Source organism: Pleurodeles waltl, chromosome 1_1, assembly GCF_031143425.1.
Source record: "Pleurodeles waltl isolate 20211129_DDA chromosome 1_1, aPleWal1.hap1.20221129, whole genome shotgun sequence".
Taxonomy (NCBI): Eukaryota; Metazoa; Chordata; class Amphibia; order Caudata; family Salamandridae; genus Pleurodeles; species Pleurodeles waltl.
In genome coordinates, this window is record NC_090436.1 from 147,383,834 (window position 1) to 147,406,865 (window position 23,032).

Consider the following 23,032-nt stretch of genomic DNA (forward strand, 5'->3'; position numbering starts at 1 on the left):
CTCTTTAATATTCCTAAGATGTCTCCTGATGGAATGTATTCAGTGTTGATGCGTCCAGCCGCGCTGAACAATCTCTGCAGAGCACATAGCAACTAAGGCCCAGATTTAGGAGTGCCTAGCGCCAACCTAGCGACACATTAGCGTCATTTTTTTACGCTAATGTGGCGTTAGATGGTCAAAAACGGCACGCTATATTTACAAGGTGGCGCAGTGCTTGCATTGCGCCACTTTGGAACGCCTTGCTTCACATTGTGCCTGCGCCAGGCATAATGTATGAAAGGGGGCGCTACCCCATTAGTGGCCGCTGAAAAAATGGCGCAAGGAAATGTAAGATATTTCTTTGCGTCATTTTTATCTGCATTTTTAACGCCTGCTCAGAGCAGCATTAAAAGGAGGCTCCCATTGTTTTCAATGGGCCTCTGGGTGGTTTGCAGGATTAGCATCAACATTTTTTACTCTAATCCTGCAAAGTATCGAACTAGCGTAAAAAATTACGATGCTAATACGGCGCACACATGGTGGCGTTAGGTGGCGCTAAGGAGTGAAAGAAAAGTGACGCCACGTTTCATAAGTCTGCCCCTAAATGGCTACTGTTTGGTATTTCAGTAGGTAGGGAAGCGCTGTCCTAAAATGCATGCTCCCGATTTGCAGACTTCTAGCCCTCGAGAGTATTGTTAAGGCGTGAACCTCTTTGTATACATTCACATTTAGACTGAAGTAGACTAAACTATTGCTCCAAAAAATGGTGCAAATAGTGTTTTGAAAATGTGGCAGGGTCATCATCTCATGCCTGCTGCTGTGGTGCAGGTGTCATCACTAATCCCATGCCCCTAGTGCAGTCCCGTGGCTAGGCTTGAAATCTTGTGTTGCTGAGCTTTCAAGAATTGTCCTACCTTGTTCCATTTTTCTGCCCCCCGTCCCCTCCTCTCTCCCCTTCTCTTGTTTCTTGGTGTTCTTTGACATACTCATGTAAGCGGTTCTGGTTTTATGTAAAGCACCTTAATACCTGTCCGGTGGGAAGGCGCTATATAAAAACTTCAAATAAATAAATACATTGTTGGCCTACACAAAATTAACTGCTCTGGTGTTCACAGTGCAATTTAGCATGTCCATCTCATCAGCGTTCTGCCACTTACTTCTGACTAACACAAAATTGATGTGATCCCTGGCATTTTTCATTTAATTCTAGCAGTTTCCAAGTAGTTTTGCTTCATGGCAGATTGTGGGGTCCTTAATCCCAGGTAACCCCTCTAACAACAGATCAGGTGCTCTTCAGGAACACTTACTGTTGAGCTCTGAGGATGGGGAGTATCTCCACTGATCCCTCCCCTTTGTCATCTCAAGGGATTCAGATCCTCTGCCACAGCCCTAGCTGGTGGCACCTATTATAGGTTTTGCGGTGCTTAGGTGCATCCTGTGGAGTGGGCCATTGGTCTCCCACGTACATTACATTCCAGAGGTCTAAGGCAGAAAGGGGCTTCTTTAAAAAAAAAAAAAATTGTGTTCATGAAAAATATGTGCAGTCATCATTGGTGGGTATGGTTTCAGAATATCATAGTTCGAATATCATCTAACATAAAAATCCTGCCCTACATATTGTTTACAAAAATATTTCCTCACTGGGGCTACTAACAGAAACCTACGCTCAATGGGACAATATTTTTTTAAATTATAGTCATACATGCTAATAGACCTTATTCTGGTGGTAGATTCCCAATTTTGAAGTGAAAATGGCTTTATTTTAGCTGCCTCCGTCCTGAAATTGTCTCTGCTTCAATAGAAGTCAATGTGGGCCATACATCCCCCTGATGTTTTTTCAAAATCCCCCACTTCCTAACTTCAGAAATGTTGGCATGTATGATAGTTAGAGAAATGGTGTTTATGTCAAACAAAATGTATTGTTTAAATGAATCTTTTTATTAGCATTTGCAAGATACATCATACAACTGCCCCTCCTCTCTCACCATGCCCTCACTTGGCCAGGCAGGCAGCCTCAGAATAAGGATAATGTGGTAGTTAAGGTTAGCAGTATCTCATTAATAGAATGGCTCTTCGTTCTTCCATGGATACCAGATTGTTTCAAATTTGCGAGGGCACACGTCGACTTCGTATATGAGCCCCTCTGCCCTCATGATGCACCAGTCCAAGTTCAATGCCCATTCCCGCACTCTGGGCACAATAGGGCTGCCCCATCACTTAACTATGTTTTGCCAGCCAACCACCATGGCGATATTGCAGAAGAACCATGTGTACCTTTCCAGTGTTTACTCGCCTCATATGTGCAACATGACCACCTGGGGTCTGAGGTGTAACTGCACCTCCAGGACCCCAGATAATCTCTCCCCAACTCTTTCCCAGTAACTCCTCAACAGTGAGTACTCCCATATAGTATAGAGCAGAGTGCCTCGCCATTCGCAACCCCTCAAGCATAGGTCAGTCTCGCAATGCCCCATTTTGTCCACTGTCACCCTCGTGCAGTATGCTCTGTGGAGTAATTTTAACTGTGCCAGACAGAAGCCCGCTGATATATCTACCTCTTGAGGGTGGCAGCAGGCATCACCCCATGCATCATTCACCAGTCTACCTAGACCCTGTTCCCACCTGTGTCTGAGTGAATCTAGTGGGGGGAGACTATGTACTAGGAGTGTCATGTAAATCAGTGGGATGGCATGACTGTGCAGGGAAGAGGCCAGTATCCTGTACTCAAGGGGGAAGTCCTCTGGCGGGTCTGCCAAATGGGGGGAGAGGGTTTCTTAAGGATGTGTTGCATCTGCAGGTATCTCATGTACTGACTGCTTGTCAAATCATACTCACCCCTCAGGTGTGCAAAGGGAATCAGCTGACCTTCCTTCCAGACATCTCCCAAAACCGACATACCCAGTATGTCCCATTGTTTGTGACCCTCTTTCCCCCGAACGTCCCTCAGTGTCTGTGGCTCCCATAGAGGCATCATCAGTGTTATCTTCCCTGGCCAGTCCTTTGCTCTCACTGTCTTTTTCTAGGTGTCCACTACAACTGCTATCTGTGACAGGAGCCCCTTTGTGCCTCCCTCCGATACAGGTGATGAAGATAGCCCTCTAGGATTAGGACCCTTCTGTCTGCCAGGAAGGATGGCTCGCACTGGTCTGAAAACCCCCAATCATTTACCACTACCAGTTGTGCTGCCCAGTAGCACACCCTCATGTTCAGCAGCGCTATTCCCCCATCCCAGGTTTTCCTTGTCAGCGTCGCTAGGGAAATCTGCGTACTCCCCCATCCCAAAACAGTGTCCAGGTGACCTCGTCCACCTGTCGGAAGAACCTTTCCAGAATGGCAGAGAGTGTCTTTTGCAGGTCATAGAGGAACTTGGATAGGTGTATCATTTTGTACAATGCTGCCTTGCCCATCAGCGATATCGGAAGGCTCCTCTCGTGACCCATGTCCTGCCTATATGCCTGTAGGATTCTACCCAAGTCCTCCCAGAAGAACCGTTTTTCTTCGTCATGATATAACTACCTAGATACTTGAAGCTGGCTGATTGTGAGGTGTCCACGATGCAGGAGGCACTCATCTGTCGGGATAGGCCATCGATTTGTTCCAGTTGATCTGGAGCCCATTGTATGTCCCAAAGAACTGCAATTTCTCACACATGTGCCGAAGTGATTGACCTGGGTCTGCCTGTTAGAGGGGGATGTCACCTGTGTAATAGAAGATTATGTCTGTCAAATCTGGTGAAATTTGGGCACAACTGCGAACCCAGATCTCAAGTGGCTCGAGGGCCACCGTAAACAACAGGGGGGATAGTGGACATCCAGGTGGCATTCCCCTTTCAATCGGTATTTCCTCTGACAGAGTGCCATTCACCCGCATCCTGGTCATGGGGTCCCAGTAGAGTAGTCTGGCCCACCCAAGAAAATTCCGACCATATACCATTTTCTCCAGTACTGCCAATAGGGAGGGCCATTCCATGGAATCAAATTCTTTTTCTGAGTCTAATGATAAAATCATCGCCAGTTCCGTGATTCTCTCTCTGCGGGGCTGGCAGCCAAAAAGGTGCCAGAGTTTGTGCTGCGTTGCCCTTTAGGGCATGAAGCTCGACTTATCAGTTGCCACCTGGGATTCTACTACTTGCAACAGGCTGTTTGCGAGGATCTGTACTAGGACCTTCACTTCCACGTTGAGCAGCGAGATAGACCGATAGGATGCAGAGAGTCCCGTGGCTTCCCCACCTTGTAGATGGACACAATCACTGCTCATCAAAGGTTGTCCGGTAGTTTCCCCACCTGTCTGGCACTCCTGAAAATTTCCCCCAAGTTGGGGAAGCACTTAAAAAGTTCTGGTGGGAAGCCATTAAGACCTGGTGCCTTCCCTCTCTTTCAGTGGAACCCTCCACTATCTCTCAATCTGATAACTCGGCTTCTAATGTTTCTCAAGCCTCTTACACCCAGGGTGTGGGTGGGTTCTTGGATAAAGTCAAGCAACTCCTTGTCATCGCTGTTTTTGTGTGACCTATGTACTTCTCACAGGTGCGTTGCCATCTCCTAAGCTTTACCTGCCTGTGTCTCCACCATTACTCCGTCCCTCCCTTTCAGTCTATATATCCATTTCTGCTCCTCCTCTCTACTCGGCAGCCAGGCCAGGAGTTTCCCTGCCTTGTTACCATGCTCGTAGACCCTCCCATGTTTCACCCAATACTGGGCCTTTGCATCCTGCTGCACTAGAGTTGGATAGAGCTCTCTAATCCTTTTTAATATGAACCGTCAATGCCGGTGTTGGCGATGTGATGTATTCCACCTCCCCTTGCACCAGTTTTGTCTCCAAGTCCCAACACTCCTGATCCCTCTCCTGTCGTATGGGAGTGGCCATGGATGACCGTCTTGGATGCCTCCCGTGAACAATTTCTGAGTCCACTGTCCCCTTGTTTGTCAGACAAATTTCTGTATAATATATTTTTACATACAACCTCACTGACATAACCTTTTGTGAACACGAGAGTGAGTACGACAGGCGTTGCGAACATTTCATTGTGTCAATATGGCAACCCATACTGTAAATGTTTGAGGTCATTTTCAGTGTATGTTGTGTTGGGTCTAAAGTCTCCCCTTGCAGATAACCTGCTCAGAATCACTGCTTCCCAGCACTTCTTTTCTTCCTGGCATATAGACCATTCAAACATAAAGGACCATTTTCTAACTACTTTAAATAAAGTCAGATTACGCTTCTGCACGCTTCTGGATCCTCTCAGCATAGTCTTGCTGCCACCTGATGCTTTGTTGAGCCAAATTAACCTTTGTTTCTTTTCAGGCCGAATCTCCCATCCTTTATTTCATTGTAACAAATAACATTTCACAAGGTCGCGGGGCTACCATTTCAACATTTACTAAGACAATGGATTCCTAAATAATTTGACAATGGGCTGGTAGGATAAATAAAAGCTTGCATCATTGTCATAAAAAAAAGTCAACAGATATATTTAAGGATCAACAGCTTGAATTGAAGATCAGGTAGAGGTGCATATTTCTCACATGATCAAACTGCAGGAGATGCTAACGGTGTGTATGTTAAAGGTAGAGGCAATGGAGCAAGATATAAAACTTGTGAAGGAACAGATTACATTTTGGTCCATCATGAGAAGCTTTTCTGTTAAGTCGTTAATGTTCATAGTGCCTTTTTTGTTGCAGTTTAATATAGCACAAGGATGCTTTACATGAGCCCCAGTTACATTACACAAGGTCACATTCATTTTTCTAGGCAGGGAGAGATTATGAGCCACCGACCACGGGAGCACCGCCAACAGGCTGGCGGTGCTCCAACGAGCATTCTGACCGCGGCGGTTCAGCCGCGGTCAGAAGCGGAAAGTCAGCGGTCTCCCGCTGACTTTCCGCTGCTCGTTTGAATCCTCCATGGCTGCGGAGCGCGCTCCGCAGCCATGAGGATTCTGACCCCCCCTACCGCCATCCTGTTCATGGCGGGAAAGCCGCCATGAACAGGATGGCGGTAGGGGGGGTCGCGGGGCCCCTGGGGGCCCCTGCCGTGCCCATGCCAATGGCATGGGCACGGCAGGGACCCCCGTAAGAGGGCCCCGCAAAGTATTTCAGTGTCTGCCTTGCAGACACTGAAATACGCGACGGGTGCCACTGCACCCGTCGCAACTTCCCACTCCGCCGGCTCGATTACGAGCCGGCATCCTCGTGGGAAGGTCGTTTTCCACGAAAACTCGTAATACCCGCCGCGGTCTTTTGACCGCGGCGCGGTATTTTGGAGGGCGGCATCCTGGCGGGCGGCCTCCGCCGCCCACCAGGGTCATAATGAGGCCCTAAGTAATTCGCCCAGAATCACAGGATGTTAAACTGACGCTGAGAGTGGAATCCGATTCTCCAATTCCCAGCTCTGACAGTAACACCACATGTTATCTGGTGTCATGACATTTGTTGTACTATCAGCAGGTTAAGAGGTGTGTGGAGCCCAACCAGCTGAATCTAATTAAGGAGACGTGCAAACTATTTGTGGATGTTTAAAGTTAAGAGACCGTAGGAAAAACGTATATGACGCTGTTAAAAACACAAACTTATTCTTTCATCTAGGGCTGAAGTGACTTGGTTTACTCTATTTACTTACACTTTTCTGTCCTCCATATCCTCTCTCTGGCTTCTGTGTGCGCTGCCAGGTCACTGAGAGACATACTTCGAGCAAACATGCTTCTTGGTGCTCTGGATGGCCCTGGAAATGATTGACTGTGCAGGTCGACATCATTAGGACCTTTTTCCTCCACTGTTTCCACCAAAGAGATCTTGTTGTACCTTGCTTTCTCATTCACTCCATTTTAGATTTCCCTTCCCTCTTTCTACTCTCTAGTTATATCCTTGTATACATTTCTTAATATGCTTCTGGTTCTTTCAGAAATAGCTTGTCTCCTTTTAGATACAGAATTGAAAACCCTAATGTGTGCCTACAGCTCTCCAGACTGGTCCTCACCGGTTTCCTTTGTGGCCTCCTCGCCCTGCTCCATTGTTCTTTATAAATACATCAAATATACATGTTTGTATATGTAAATATGCAACCAGGCCATGTTTAGAAATGCATTCTTTACGAACCCATCTTGTTCAGTGTTTTGACACTCCTTGATGCCTGTACCTGCCTTAGAAAACTGTAAAATAAATCCATGATTTTTCAAAGATATTCAATAAAATAGTGAGCCTAATGTGCTGAAGACACTGTTATCACTCTATATTTTGTCAGCAAGAAACCTTTGTGTTTTTATCATTTATCGCATAATACTGTGTAATCCCGGACTAAATATTGTCTGACAAAAGTTTTGGCTAATATTTATCACGATTAAGCGACCAGTGCAGAATTATGCAAAGTGGCACAAACTGGCACAAAGGCACGATGAAGTATTTACTTTACAGCACAAAACAATTCTCTAAATTTATATGTGCGAATTGGGAGTGAAACCCTTTGGGAAGTGTTGTGGACACCAACAAAGTTACGACTATTTGTGTAGTGAACATTCCTAATGGCAACCCCGCTCTTGCATTTCCTACCCCTATTCCTCTACTTACAGATTTCCATGATCAGTGCCCGTTAGAGTTTTGGAAATTCATCAAATCTTGATTCACTAAACTCCAATGTGATATTCCCATACACAGGAGCGGATTACAAGTCGGAAGCCGCACTGCCTTGAATTGCCAACATCTCCCAGCCCATCTGATTAATATTAGTAATTCTATAGGGGGAAGAAATTACTTGTATGCCGAATGTGTCTTTCTGTGTCCCCTAAGACATGAGGAATTATTGGGGGAACTGGTAATCCAGCTGCAAATTCCTAATTCCTTATTTCCTTCTGATAGTCACACAGGGTTTTTTGCAAGCAAAGTCCCTGCGTGAAGAATCGCAGATCTGAGAATTTACTGCAGATCTTAGAATTCCAGTGGCGCTGGTAACCTCCATTAACAGCCCCATTGCTATTCTCCTTTTACTTATAATTAGCCAGTTAATGTAATTTATTGCAGTCATTCTTCCTATATACAGAAGTAAAATGTCTTAACTTGAATAAGGCCATTTAACAAACTATGGGCCAGATGTATCAAGCCTTTTCGCATTTGCAAACGGTGCGAATGCCCGTTTGCGAATGCAAAAATGCCTTTCAGTATTTATGAAAGGCATTCGCAACGCAAATTTAAGGAATCACTAAAATAGAGATTCCTTAAATTTGCGATCCCGTTAAGGAATCCTTATTTGCGATTTCTAAACCACATGTATCAAGCAATTCCTTAATGCAAATTTGGCATTAAGGAATCGCAATTACCACCAAGTAAAACTTGGTGGTAACCATGTGCAAATTGTAAAAATGCATTAAAAATGCATTTTTAAAATTGTCATGTAAGGCACACATGCCCCTTTGGCATGTGTGCACCTTACATGACCCCAAAAACTTTTTGGGGTGCAGCAGAGGGGGCCTTAGGCCCCCAGCACCCTGGGGTTTTGCATTTCCAAAATTGCGAATTCCAATTAGGAATTCGCTATTGGGGAAATGCAAAAAAATCGTAAATATGGGCCTACAGGCCCATAGGTGTGAATGGGGCCGGTATCGCAATTTGCAATTCGGTAATAGCATTTGCGATTTTTAAGAAATCGCTATTACCGAATCGCAAATATGATACATAGCATTTTGCGAATCAGAAATAGCGATTTCTTAAAATTCGCTATTACCGATTCGCAAAAGGCTTTTTTGATACATCTGGCCCATAGTTTTTAAAGTGTTCGCTATCAACAAGCAACCGTGCCACGAAAATCTCACTTTCTGTAAAATTGTGAAATATGCTTTTTCATCAGCATTCTTGAGAAAACACCTTCTCTTGTTTCCAGAGGAATCCTCAAGCTGGAATGTGTCTGCCGACCTCCTCCACGATAATGGAGGAATCACCTTGTCTACAGGCTTGATTTTGACCTTGCCATTAGATCGACCTTGGGCTTTATAGGCTAAAGAATTAAACGCCCTTTTACTTGAGTGGTTTGGCAGGTGGCCCAATCACACTTTTCCAGTTGCTTTTCATTACTTCCGAGGTAAGGGCAGCGTGACACACTCTCCTCCGAGCTACACAGCAAAAGGATACAACTTGCTATAGTCCAAAACGAGGCACTAGCCATGCATCACCACCTTTTGAAATTATGAGTGCCCGGTGATTAAAAACTCCTTTGTAGGGGGTCCCAGTTACAAGTAGGTCAGAGTCAAATGCACCAGGACATTACTGGGTGTGATAACTTCTGCATACCCCGGACACACTTTGGCAGATCACACCCTCTGCTATTTACTGGCAGAAAAGCCTGGCAAACACCAGACATGCGGACTTTGGTGCTGAGAGCACCACAAGTTTGCGTTCTGTGCCCTATTTTTGCCCTATTAATAGCTGAAATTGATCGCACCTATTAAATTCCGAACACCAGGGTATTGAATTGTAATGGGTGCGATAGATATTGAATCTCGCACTGTGCCAGCCATAGTCTGGCCAAAGAGCAGTGAAAGGGAATTCACAGTGGTACCACCAAGCTTAGGGTTAGCAAGTGAATGGTGCCAGTGAGCATCCTTTAGAATGGAGGTGGAAGGAATCCTTCGTTATTTTTTCAAACACAACCCAGACTTTGCATTTTAAAATATGTGCATGCATGGAGTGCGCTCATTCATCACTCAAACGTGGCGGCGGTGCTTCCGCTTGCAGGGGCTTTCAGACCTTCTGCAGGGCAGACATCCTTAGCCCAGTGATGTCCGTGTGCGCCTCCAGTGACTCAAATTACATAGGCTGTTGGACAGTCACCTACAGTGCCATGCCTACTTTTTCCATAAACGTTCCTGCTTTATTTACCATAACGCCACACTTGAGGGACTTTAAAAGGTCTAGGATGAGAGACATTTTCAGCAGTGACTCATTTAGTGTTTGTGTGTTTCATCCATTGTGTGAAGCACAGTGGTAATTCCTGAATATTCTTAACCACCCCCTCAGTCGCCAATCCTATTGGAAGCCGGTGTTCCCTTTAATGATATCCAGCGAGACGGAAGCACATCTCACAGGCTTGACGCACATCTCACAGGCTGTGTCCTCTCTCTGCACATCACAGACTCTTATTTACCAGGGTATCCAGGTTTAATCACCACATTTTCCGACACTTGTTAATCACATATTTACTTGTCATACCCTTTTCGGGACATTCCAGTTTCCCAACACCTTGCCCTTTTGAATTCCTGAAGAGGCCAATGCACACAGGATAACTGAAAAGTAGCATCATTTATGTTTTTGAGATTTCGGCTGGGTAGGTATTTCATGCCTAAACAAGTGTTGACGTAGTAAAGCATAACTAATTAAAAACATAAAATGGCATGACAGGCAATACTTAAATTACATACATATCAAGTCTAGATAAAGTCATGTTGCTAAAATAGCTTACTTATTTGTACCAGACAATTTATTCCTAAAGCATGCATGAAAGGTCTGACAAAATGTATTTTAAAAGATGGGAGTTCAGAAAATCTCTAATTGCTAAAATCAATCATAGTTATATAACTTATCAAATTTTAGGTTGGCCTTCGTGCGTTAGAACTAATCTCTCCTCTTACAATGCAAAGAATAATTGTTAATATGCTTATTAATTTTTTTTATCAACCTTTTATGTTATTCTTCCTAACGTATCACTAAAAAGCACACAACTGTCCACTTGGATAGCATCTGAACGATACAAAAGCTCAAATAATAATAAATACAAAGTAAAATCTCCTCCTGTCTAGAGGATGTGCTACTTCCAGTATGTCAGCATTGGCATGTGTAGTTATGAAAACTCTGAGGTTCGGCCAGTTTTTTATCACACTTAACATCATGTCAGCCACTGATGGCACTTCTTAGGGCTTTTGGGCCTGTTATTTAGATTTGAGGTTCTTGTTTGTTTTTTGTAGTTTTATACAGCGCAAACTTGGCCCACGGGCTCTGAAGCGGTTCACAGGAGCATCACATTACTCTACACAAGGTCACAGTACTTTTTTAAGGCACAGGGGGATTATGTGGTTTGCCCAAAATCACACAATGTTGAGCTGATGCCGGGAGTCGTTGACCCTGGTTCCCTGTTCCAAAGTCAGCAGCTCTAGCCATTAGGCCACATCTTCTCCATGTCATTGCGTGTGACTGTGTGTTGTGGCAGAGGGTGTGCAGTTTGAACCTACATAACTGACAAAGTCACCTTAGCCTCAATGCACTAGATGCATTTCATTGTGTGCAGAGTTATGCCCAGGTTTATATTCCAATAACAATCAGCAGTTATCATGAAGATGGACACCGTCTATGAAGTAATAGGGAGTTGTTCTAGAGTGTAGGTGATCACAGGCCAATTATTGTTTCTACTGATAGTATAACAGACATAGCAAGACTTACTCATGTGCCTGTATCTTTGTGTCTTTCAGGGATATCTTTCAGAAGGATTAGTCACCAAATGGTATCGATCACCACGCCTTCTTCTCTCGCCCAACAACTACACCAAAGCTATAGATATGTGGGCCACAGGATGCATCTTGGCAGAAATGCTCACCGGAAGGATGCTCTTTGCTGGTAGGTGAAGGTGTTGTCCTCTTATAACTCCAAGAGAACATTGAATTGTAAAGTTTATGTAGGCCACTCAGTGTTTGAATCCCTTCAAAGCATCAGTTGGATTTTCTCTGCTTTAGGACATGTGTAAAAGCTTTGCGAGCTACTTCGGACAGTGCAGGTGTATTTAAGAGCATCGTGCAGTTCTTACTGAGGTAAATCACTTGCACACCATAAGATTACATTTATACTTAATGGGGCATACAGGTCATCGAAAGATATCAGCATCTCAGTAGCAACTCAAGGGTAGGCACACAACAGGGGCTTGGAAGTCCATAGTAGTGTTACACCCAAGCTACCACACATCCATGTCTAGGGAGCTGTGAACCAATGGAATCCCAATCTGCAAGTATTCCTTGGATTTTCTTCCCTGAGGTGGCATGTAATCCCCATTTTAGGCAAACATCTGAGATTCCCCTCGAGCCAGTTATCAAGGTGCAAGTGTGCATACAAGGGGTTAAAACCAAGGCATTGCCACTTTTCCATGGACTTAGAGGAATAAATCTCTCCAATAACACATTTGTGTTACCTGAGAGGGATGGAGAATGGAATATAAAAGGCTACCACCACCACCACTCTTCTACATTTTAGCGTTAGAATCCGACAGCAGGAGCCATAGTCCAGTCCTAAATAAGCCTTGTGCTGGCTGTGCCAGAGGTGGGGCAGAGGTGAAGGACCCAGTCTTGGTGGGACTTCTGCCTCCACATAATCATTAAAGATGAAGGTGGAGGTGGGAGAGACAGTGTTTGGTGGAAGAAGACAGTAGACTTCTACTGCCAAGGTTTATATGAATTTATTACTACTCTACCCTGTCCTGTAAAATGTTAGTAGCCAAATGGAAAATAAAACTCTTTTGAGAACCATTATCAACCACCCCTATTGATAAAGATGGCTTGTGGCAATCTTGAGAATACACATCACTTTGAAAACACGTTGGACATTTCTTGAATTATTGCTGTTGATAAGGTATATTGGGTGCTAGTTCACACTCAGCACTTGCGTTCAAAAACATCTGTGCTTGCTAAAAGTTTTGTCTGTGTTCAAGGTAGAAGTCAGTTTACAGTCAGTGAAAACTTTTGGAGAGAAGACAAATTAGAGATCAGTTGACCAAATTTAGGGAGGACAGATAAAGAAACAGAGAGACAAAGAGAACCATAGCATAAGAATAATAATTTGCTGGTCTTATGTTCACTCTTTGTTTTTTGAGGTTATATATTCTTTACATGCATTGTTGCCAGATCATTACAATGCATACACACATCATTGCAATACATTCAACTAAGAGATATGTCACACCAAGCCCTGCATTGGCCCTCATGCCTCCTTGATGTGCCAAAGTCCTGAGGCAATACAGGCAGCTGTAGTTCTCTTTCCTGTACCAGTTCACTGTCTCATGAAGAAGATCAAGACCCATGGTCTCCCTCCAAGGAGCAGGTGATCTGTGAGATTCTTCTTACCACCCCCTAAACAAAGCCAATTGGAATAGCACCCCAGCATCAGATCACTTCCCTGGAACATGCTGCATGAGGCCAGTTATATTGGAAGATGGGCAACTCCTTCGTTTCCATTTGGAACACCTTTTTTCAAATAAGTTATCTTTCCTCTTGGAATGCACCAGTTGTACATGAGGATCATTATTATAAAGCATCAAATTTACTGAGTGTACGACGACAATGGACGTTCACCCATCTCAGTGAACTATCCATATTGTGATGCAATAGACAGAATCAATCATAACATATTTTGAGATTTACATAAGTAATAGTTGTATGCAATGCCTTTATGTTAGAATATAGATGACAGAAATATCTTGAAGGTAAGTATATGGGCATGTGTAGATTACTATTTCTTCCTTGGCAGAATATATTTTATATTTTTAATACTTTTCACAAAAATAAAATACAAAACAATAAATATTTGGCATACTCAATTTTTTCGTACATTCAGTTTTAGCACAATGTTTTCTAGATGTATTCTTCCTGTCTCCAAATCCACATACTTCTATCTATCTATCTATCTATCTATCTATCTATCTATCTATCTATCTATCTATCTATCTATCTATCTATATATACACACATAATGTTAGAAATCTGGTCTTTGGTTGTCAGTCAGGTTACCCCCTGTCCAAGCAAGGACCCTCTCTCTAGTCAGGGTAAGTCACACACTATCCAAATTATCCTGTGCCCACCTTCTGGAAGCTTGGCACTGAGCAGCCAGGCTTAACATAGAAGGCAATGTGTAAAGTATTTGTGCTATAAGTCATGCAATAACACAGTATAAACACCACAAAAATACACCACACAGGTTTAGAAAAATATAGAATATTTATCTGGATAAAATAAGGTCAAAACGACAGTACACATGGAAATATCACTTTAGAGAATGATAAAAAGAGTCTTATGTTCTTAAAAGCAATAAGTGTCTCTTGCAAGCACAAAGTACCTAGTTTGCTTCTAAATTATCCGCAAGGGACTGCAGAGGAGGAGATGCGTGGAAAACGGGGAGGTGTGCGGCGGTTTCTGCGGGCACACACAGATGGCGCGTTGATATTTTTCATTCAGCCAGGGCCTTGCATCGATTTCCGGTGCATGGACTTGGATCCTCTTCAGGTTGCGGGGTATTTGGATGCCCCGGGGACAATGCAGAGAAATCCTGGGTGTGCAGGATGAAGTCACAGGAGCTGCATCGATCCGGTGGGCACTGCGGGGAAATTTCTGTTGCACGGCAAACATTGCGTTGATTATTCTCGTAGGAAGTCGGGCTGTGTCGTTCCAGCTCGGCTATGCGTGGAACCAGTGGAGCGTGCGTCGAAGTTCCAGGCACAACGCTGGTGATGCGTCAATTTCCACTCGGGGAGCCGGGCTGCTTCGTTCCGGTTCAGCATGTGGTGATTTTCTCACTGCGATGCAGGCTGTGCATCGTTTCAGGCAGGCTGGGCATCGAAATTTCACCGCACAAGGATTTCTTTGCAGAGATTAGGTCTTTATGGCCCTGAGACTACAGAAAACAGGAGGCAAGCTCAATCCAAGCCCTTGGAGAGCACTTCTCAGCAGAGCCAGAGGGCAGCAAGGCAGCAGGGCAACAGAAAGGCAGCAGACCTTTTCAGCAAAGAAGTCAGGTGAGTCCTTTGGCCAGACAGGCAGCTTCTCTTGACAGATTGCAGGCTCTGGATTGGAGTTTCTTTCTCAGTGGTATCGTCCAGAAGTGTCTGAGTTGGTAGGGTCAGAGGCCCTGTTTAAATACCCAAATGTGCCATTGAAGTTGGGGAGACTTCAAAGAGTGTCTTAGAAGTGCACAAGGTCCCCTTTCAATTCCATCCTGTCTGTCAGGGTCCCAGTAGGGGGTTTGGCAGCCCATTCTGTGAGGGCAGGCCACTGTCCTTTGACATGTAAGTGTCAGGCCCTCCACCCTCCCAGCCCAGGAAGACCCATTCAGTATGCAGATGTGTGCAGGTGTGACTGAGCATCATGTGTTTGGGGTTGTCTGTGTGAAATGCACAAAGAAGCTGTCAAATAACCAAGCGAGACGTGGATTGTAAGGCACAGAAGGATTTAAATGCAGAGAAATGTTCACTTTCCAAAAGTAGCATTTCTAAAATAGTAATATTAAATCCAACTTTACCAGTCAGCAGGATTTTGTTTTATCGTTCTGGCCATACTAAATATGACCATATTACTTCTTTCAGATCATAATCTACCACTCAAACAGTATATGAGGGCAGCCCCAATGTTAGCCTATGAAGGGAGCAGGCCTCACAGCAGTGTAAAACAAATTTAGGAGTTTTACACTACCAGGACATATAACTACACTGGTACTTGTCCTGCCTTTCCCTTACATAGCACCCTGCCCTATGGGGTTCCTAGGGCCTAACTTAGGGGTGACGTATATGTAGAAAAAGAGTTTAGGGCTTGGCAAGTACTGTTAAATACCAAGTTGAATTGGCAGTGAAACTGCACACAACGGCCTTGCAATGGCAGGCCTGTGACATGGTTAAGGGGCTACTTGTATGGGTGGCACAACCAGTGATGCAGAGCCACTAGTAGCATTTAATTTACAGGCCCTGGGGACATGTAGTGCGCTTTACTAGGGACTTATAAGTAAATTAAATAAGCCAATTGGGTGTGATCCAATGTCACCATGTTTTAAGGGAGGGAGCATATGCACTTTAGCACTGGTTAGCTGTGGTAAAGTGCGCAGAGTCCTTAAACCAGCAAAAATAGTGTCCAAAAAGTGGAGGGAGGCAGGCAAAAAGTTAGGGGTGACCACCCTAAGGCTGTCCAATCTAACACATATACATATAGGTATATATATGTGTATGTGTGTGTATACATATAATACATATATTTGTGTGTGTGTGTGTGCCTATATGTGAAGTCAAGTATAGCAAACTTGTATTTACCTATGCATACTTATGTTCATAATACTTCTTGTTGAGATTTTGTCCACAATTATTTTTGTATGAAGATCCTTTGTTCATAGTATTCCGATAGTATACTATATATCATATTGTTAAAATGTATAATGATCAGAATACTATAAAAACATAAATGTGTTGAAAGATTTGTGTTTTTTAGGAGAGAATTATTTGTTCTCCTAATCCTAGATTTGTTTGGTGGTATTACGGAAATAACTATTCTAAACTGAAAAAAGGTCTCTTGGTCCAATGTAAAATAACCACTCATAAGAAAAGATGTTTGCAAATATTACTGAGAAGAATATTATAGTTGAGAAGGGATTAGATTTAAAGCAATCACACCAGATAAAGGGTTTTACGTTACAATTCTAAATAGAAATACAATTTATGAAAAGCTGGTGATTTGGAAAAGAGATTGAGCTAGACAAGGGAAGGATATGTGCTCGTCTTATTAGATAGTGTCAAATTACAATAGCCGAAGATCCCTTCATTCAGAAAGATGTGATTGTCCACAAGGTATAAACTTACAGATTGACAGTAAATTTCAGCGCTGCTATTACGTCAGAATCAATCTCTGGAAATAATTGACTACATCTTTAGTTGCTCTGTCCCGAAAACAATATTCTTGCTTCTCAAAATGTTCAACACCCTTTCCACTCAGGCCCAGTTAATAGGGGCCACAAATAAAAAAAGGCATTTTCACATCTGAATTAAACTTACAAGGGAAAATGCCACGAGTTGTGATTTCAGTTGGCATTTTTGATTCTCAAATCGTGAATTTACACTCATAAATCACACATATGGTCCCATGGGTGTGAAATGGACCTACCTGAGAAGGGATGCCCTCGAATGTTTATGCACACCCCCAAACTTGTGAATTTGTCAGTATTAACTAACCTTTCTTACCCAATATTTACCCTGGAAACGGTCTGATATTTACACTTGCCTAAAGCAGGAGGAAATCTGTTTCCTGTGTATGAATTAGCCTAGAGCACCCTCAGATTTGATGGGACGCAGGCAAGTGGTTTTCTCATGTTGAAGGATGTTTTCACCATTGAGAATAAAGAACAAGCATTAGGAAACTGGTCTCGCCTGCGACACCGGCCAGAGATTAACTAGTCATGCCAGTGCTTTGTGTTCTCCACAGATGGCCGAAGTGCACACACAAGCATCTTGGAACAGTTTTACTTTACTGACCTTTAGTAAGCAAGTGAGTTCTCTTATCTCAACTTGCATCCTTATTTTAAGATTGCTTAAGAAAATTCTCCCATGTATACCTCTGCAGTTTTGTAAATTGGTGGTGACTGCTGTACTCTGTCAGGATCGGATTACTGCCACACTCTATGTAGGCATCAGTTCTGCAGCTGCAAAGAGACTGCAACTAGTCCATAATGCTGCTACTCGCCATATTTTAGACATACCTAAACATTGCTCGGTTGCGTTGGGATTAGATAATCTGCAATGGGTACCAGTCAAGAAGAGGCCATATTCACATCTCTGTGCATAGCACATTAAGCACTGCATGGGCTAGGTCCTAAATAACTAGAAGATAAATTCCAAATAAATGTACCCAGTAGGGTCCTGAGATCGGTATCCAGAATAAATGTGACAATGCCGATGGTTAGAGGTTGATGGGGTGGAAGATCCTTTAGGCATGTAATATTATTTAATATTAATAAACCTTTAGAAGAAGCATCCCACTTTTTTACCCGTGGTTTGAGAAAACCGCATTTGCACACATGAGCAGCTTTCTTGGAGTTATTTGACAACTAGTCAGGGATTACCATTCACCAGTAGAGTGATCGGGGGGCAGGTGGCAGAGAGAGGGCTTGGTTTAGAGGTTGGTGGAGGGGGTTACTTCGTTACAAACTTGACGGAGTAATCCCTCCATCCAAACTCTAAATCGGGCCCAGAGTGAGGGAGCTGGAGGGATCGAAGCAGACAGGGGAGGGTGTTCATTACTTTTTAACAAAGAGAGCAAAGAGCCACAAGGAGACGGGAGAGTAGGGGGACAAGGAGAAAATAGTCCATCATGCACTGCAATTCAACATCCTGTCGTGAGCAGAGGAAGGAAACATATCACCGAATTAAAACAGAGTTTGACCGAAATGCTTGTTTAGTGGAACAAACACAAAATGGGGATGAAAGCAATCAAGTCACGAGGAAGGGGTTGCCACACTGACTCTCAAGGTATATTGAATACAATAGTCCTAAAGAGACAAGAATTGTCAAACCCAATAGGTGTGGCTTTGGCTGCCAGATTTTTGGTTTTGGCAATTCTTGCTTTGTTCTGCAATGGTTTGTACAAAACCCTATTGATGGGAAGATAGCTGGGCCATCATCAATCTAAAAACTATCATTGTCTAAAGTAAAAAACAAACAATAGCATAGTAGTCCCTGACCCTGAAAGGGACTACTTGTGTGTGGATGTGCTCCAGGTGAAAGGGCAGCATGCTGTAACTCAAAAGGAAATGAGCCAGTGGCTTAAGTATGCTAACCCACTGCCGCTGATGCATGCTGCAGCCACTAGTTTAAAAATGTGAAAGAAACAACAGACGAATGGCTGATGTTTGTCTGAAAACCTCTGTGAGTAGCTATGTCTTACACATAATTGTGGTGAAATCTAAGGTGGTCATTCCGACCTCGGCGGTCTTTCTTCCAGACCGCCGAGGCCAGGGGAGACAGAATACCGCCATTGCCGGCGGTATTCATGCCTCCCTATTCTGACATTTCTGCTGGGCCAGCGGACGGTAACAGCATTACCGTCCGCTGGCCCAGCGGAAATTGCACATCAACATTGCCGCCGGCTCGTAATAGAGCCGGCGGCAATGTTGATGTGCAGCGGGTGCAGTAGCACCCGTCGCGCATTTGAAATGCGCGACGGGGCTAAGCCTGGGGGCCCCTGCACTGCCCATGCCAAGTGCATGGGCAGTGCAGGGGCCCCCAGAGGTCCCGTGCGTCCCCTTACCGCCATCCTTTCCATGGCGGTGTCTACCGCCACGGACAGGCTGGCGGTCGGGGACTCATAATCCCCAGGGCAGCGGTGCTTGCACCGCTGCCCTGGGGATTATGCCCGCCAGGCGGAAACCTGGCGGGAAAATGGAGGGGCCGGCGGTATGGCCGTGGCTTTTGCGCCACAGTCATACTTGCTGGCGGGGTTCCCGCCAGCAAACCGCCGGCCGCCAGGGTCGGAATGACCCCCATAATGTCTTAGCTAACACCAGACTTAAAAAAAGCCAATCGGCGTGGCATTGGTTGCCAGCCGTTTGCCTTTGCTAATGCTTCTACAAATAGATAGAGAAACTTGAAAAGACAGATAGAAAGGGCTGCAAAGAAAGACAGAAAGGCTTGTATAGACAGATAGAGATGGGTCTAAAGATAGGTTGCAACAATAGATGAATAGTCTTTCAAAGATAAATTGATAGTTTTACAGAGACCAGAGAAGACCCCGCAGATGGAAAACCGAATAGCCACTTCACTAAGAATATATATTGAATCAGCATCTGGGAAACAATGGTATTTGGGCCAAGTCAATAACCTTAAAAAAGACAATCACAGGATAGGCATTCGGATGTATACTGGACTGTAAACCCACATAGTTGTAGGCTAAATAATGGCAAACTGCCTGAGGAGGGAACGGAAGGTGGAAAGGGCTCCCTGGTGAACTGAGCAGGAGCTTGTAGTCTGGGGTTCGGGATGAGAGTTGGATCGGAACTGTGCGATCAGGTGAAAGGAAGAATATCCATAGTGAAGAGTGTGGTGATGAGGGGGGATGTCCTGAAATAGAAAGAGGAGTAGGCGTTGTGGGTCGGTAGGGAATAACAGGAGCAGGGCCCTCTCATCACTCTATTAAGTGGCCAGGGTGACGGTTTCTGGGTGTGAGTCATAGACAGCTGGTCTGATGATATGGGGAAGGGGAACTAAAAGAGGGTTTCATGGGGATAACACAGCCCCACTCTGAGTGTCCAGTAACTTGAAGACTAGCCTTTCGCTTCCATGAGCCGTTGGATGACGACTCAGGCCCTTTGTCTCTTCCTTGTGCAAAGCTCCATCTTTAGCCCTGGCCCACAAATCCAAGGCCCATTGCCGAACCTCACTAAATAGAGGCAGCAAGTTTTTCCACTTCATAGTAATGGTGGTTTTCGAATGAACGGATCTAGGAAACAAGCTGTTGTCTTGTGTTTTTTTGTTTACCGTTTGTAATTTCCTAGGGCCCCATCCTCACATATGTCCATGCTGTGCATGCCTGTACTTGTTATGTATCACCTCTGCCCAGTGGAAGATGGGGGCTATCCTACAGCATATGTTTAAAGTCTGCGTCCGGGGTGCCACACCTGGCGTTTGTGTCCGGTGCTTCAGGAAAGATTCTACCAATCCGTATGGAGGGATGCTAAGCCCTAGTATTACATAAAAGTGTATAAACTTCAGGCAGGTAGTGCTGGAAATTTTGTAGAGTACTCAGGGCTTTCAACCACTTTCTGTTTTGTAAGGCTCTGTCAAACTCATCTTCCCATGTGCAGCAAAGGCCCAGGTCAATCGAGTAATAGGTCTCCGGTGACTTCCCACTGTGTGTAATATATTTATTAGTTGAATGGTGACACACTCTGAATGTCTCAACACCCATGTGTTTTGGTGGATGTGGCCTAATAGAACCTTTATGTGAAAAACTGCCCTCATAGAGGGCTTCAAAGGACATGAGCTGACTGTCCTGGAAGAGATCACCTGTGGTGGTGATTCAAGCGAGAATCCAGAATAGTAACTCTCCTCTTGTTAAGTGTCTTTGTCTTTTAGGGATCCCCACGGGAGGCATTGCAGAAGTGTTGGGGGGAGTTGCAGACTCCAGGTGGCCCAAAGTCCTCTGGTTAGTTACTTCAGAGCCACTATTAGGAGATGGGGGAGACCGGTACGAGGACAGACTCCTGAGGCTGGCAGGGCCAGGATATCACTCAGTAGAATTGGGGCCAACATGCTTGTGTTCTCAAGAAAATATGCAGAGAGCCAGCAGAATAGCCATTGTAATTGGGCCGCAAAGTTAGGAACGCCTATGTCCCCCTGATCAGGCGGTTGCTGCAATTTATATAGGGTCATGCAATAGTAGCAGTCATGCCAGACAAGTTGGCATAGCAATTTGTTGATGATTCAAAAGAATTCCCAAAACAGTACTGTCGGAGAATTTGGCAAAATGGTACAGAAGCCATTGAAGCAGCACCATCATCAAGCTTGTGATGCGGCTCGGAATGGGCAAAGGGGGTGACCACCATAAGATAACTGTTGCCTGGAGAGATGTCACTGCAGCATTAAGATGGCCATTAAGATCACCCTGTTAAGTGTGAAGTATAGGAATTCTAAATAGCAAAATGATGTGGCTTCCCACCTCACTGGGCCCTCCCTTAGATCCAACCATGTAGGAACCACAGTATGGGTCAAGTGAAAGAGAGAAGACTTGCACCAGCTCACCCATAGACCTCAAATCACTCAAAAAGTGGGGGTAGGCATTGGGCAATGCTGGACTGGTCATACCGCAGATCTTTGAGTTAGAACAACACTTCATCTGCATAAGGTGAGATTGCATGAGTCCTTTCAAGTAACATGAATACCCCACTCCCTCCCACACTGCCATGGGTAGACCGCTAGAGGTTCCATCGCTAAAGCAAATAGGAAGGAGTTTGGTGCCTTTGCCTGTGGTAATGCTGCAGAAGTCAGTCCTCCGGAATGGTCTCTGATCGTGGGATAGGAGTATAATAGTTGGGCCAGGTTGATGGTATGCATTCCAAAGCCAATACAGGCCAGGATGCCAAACAGGTAATCCCAGACCTAGGAATCAAATGCCTTCTTTATATCTAAAATTAGGGTGGCAATCTAAGGACAGCATGCTTGTGCAGATTCCATAATTTTATAGTGTCAACGGATATTTAGGAAGCTGCTCCGACCATGGACAAATTCTTTTTGATTGGTATGTATCAGGTGAGGGAGTACCAGTTGGATACGATTATATGTTTAGAATAGCTATAGGGCAGTACAATGCCAGGTTCATGGGTTTGTCCTGGGTTTTAGTAGGGAGGCTACCAAGACCTCATGAAGGGAGGCATTTGGAGTTAAGCACTGTTCTTATAACTTAACTAGTTTTCATCTGGGAGGCCGTAGGTCCTGGGGGTCTTTCCCATGGCCATTTCAATAAACACATCTTTAATGTCTTGGGTGGTAATAGGTGCATCCATTTCCTCTCGTTCCAATAAGCATTACCTGGGAAGGGAAACAGCCTCCATTTGCTGGACCTCAAGGAGAGAATGATATAGAGCCCTATAAAAAGTAACAAAAGATTTGTGAATGTCTTATTGGGAATAGAGCATGGTATTTCTGGAGGGTGGAGTGCCTTTATTTGGGGGGGTTGCCTGAACTTTGTTGACTAACCCAGAAGGAAGGCGGCCAACTTGTCACCTTCTGAATGTGTTTGGGCTACGAATGCTTTGTAGTCAAGGGACTGCATTTGTTCCAACAACATGGCCTCTTCCTTGTGCAGGTGAATTAGGCAGGGTCAGAGCTTTGGATCCTTAACAGCCTTTCTCTCAGTCTCAAGACAGGTTTTTTCAACCCTATCCAATTCTGGATTTAGAGTCTTCAGTTCATCTAGGGTACTGTGGATATATGCTCCCCTGATAACTATTGTAAAAGCCTCCCATTCCACAGCTGAGGGTGAGGCTGACCAGTCATGTTCACAATATTCAGAAATTTGGTCTGTCAGAGTTCCTCTGAAGGCCGTGTTCCCTAAAGGATTTTTTGGGCCCTGGGCAAGATATATTTTGATAGATCTTGTTCTGAACAACTTTCTTTTTCTGCTAGTTGAGGAGCAAATGAATGCCCGCCAAGGTTTTTGGAAATGGGGTCACACAAAGACTGTTAAAATATGTCTTTCTAGATGCCCCAGAATTCTTAAAATGAAACTGGACAAATAGAGACAGAGTCAGAGGTCAAGGTAGGCAGAGAGGAGAGATGCTGAAATAGAGAAATA

At 44.4% G+C, this 23,032-nt stretch overlaps 1 protein-coding gene across 3 annotated transcripts in view; it reads left to right on the forward strand.

Annotated features, from left to right (window-relative positions):
- The window catches only part of MAPK4 (mitogen-activated protein kinase 4), a 405,231-nt gene that overhangs the window by 217,927 nt on the left and 164,272 nt on the right, over positions 1 to 23,032 (forward strand). For all 3 annotated transcript variants that reach the window (XM_069219254.1, XM_069219249.1, XM_069219259.1), the window contains one exon: positions 11,426 to 11,570. In XM_069219254.1, coding sequence (XP_069075355.1) covers positions 11,426 to 11,570 — 145 coding nt within the window. The remainder of the gene's footprint in view (positions 1 to 11,425; positions 11,571 to 23,032) is intronic.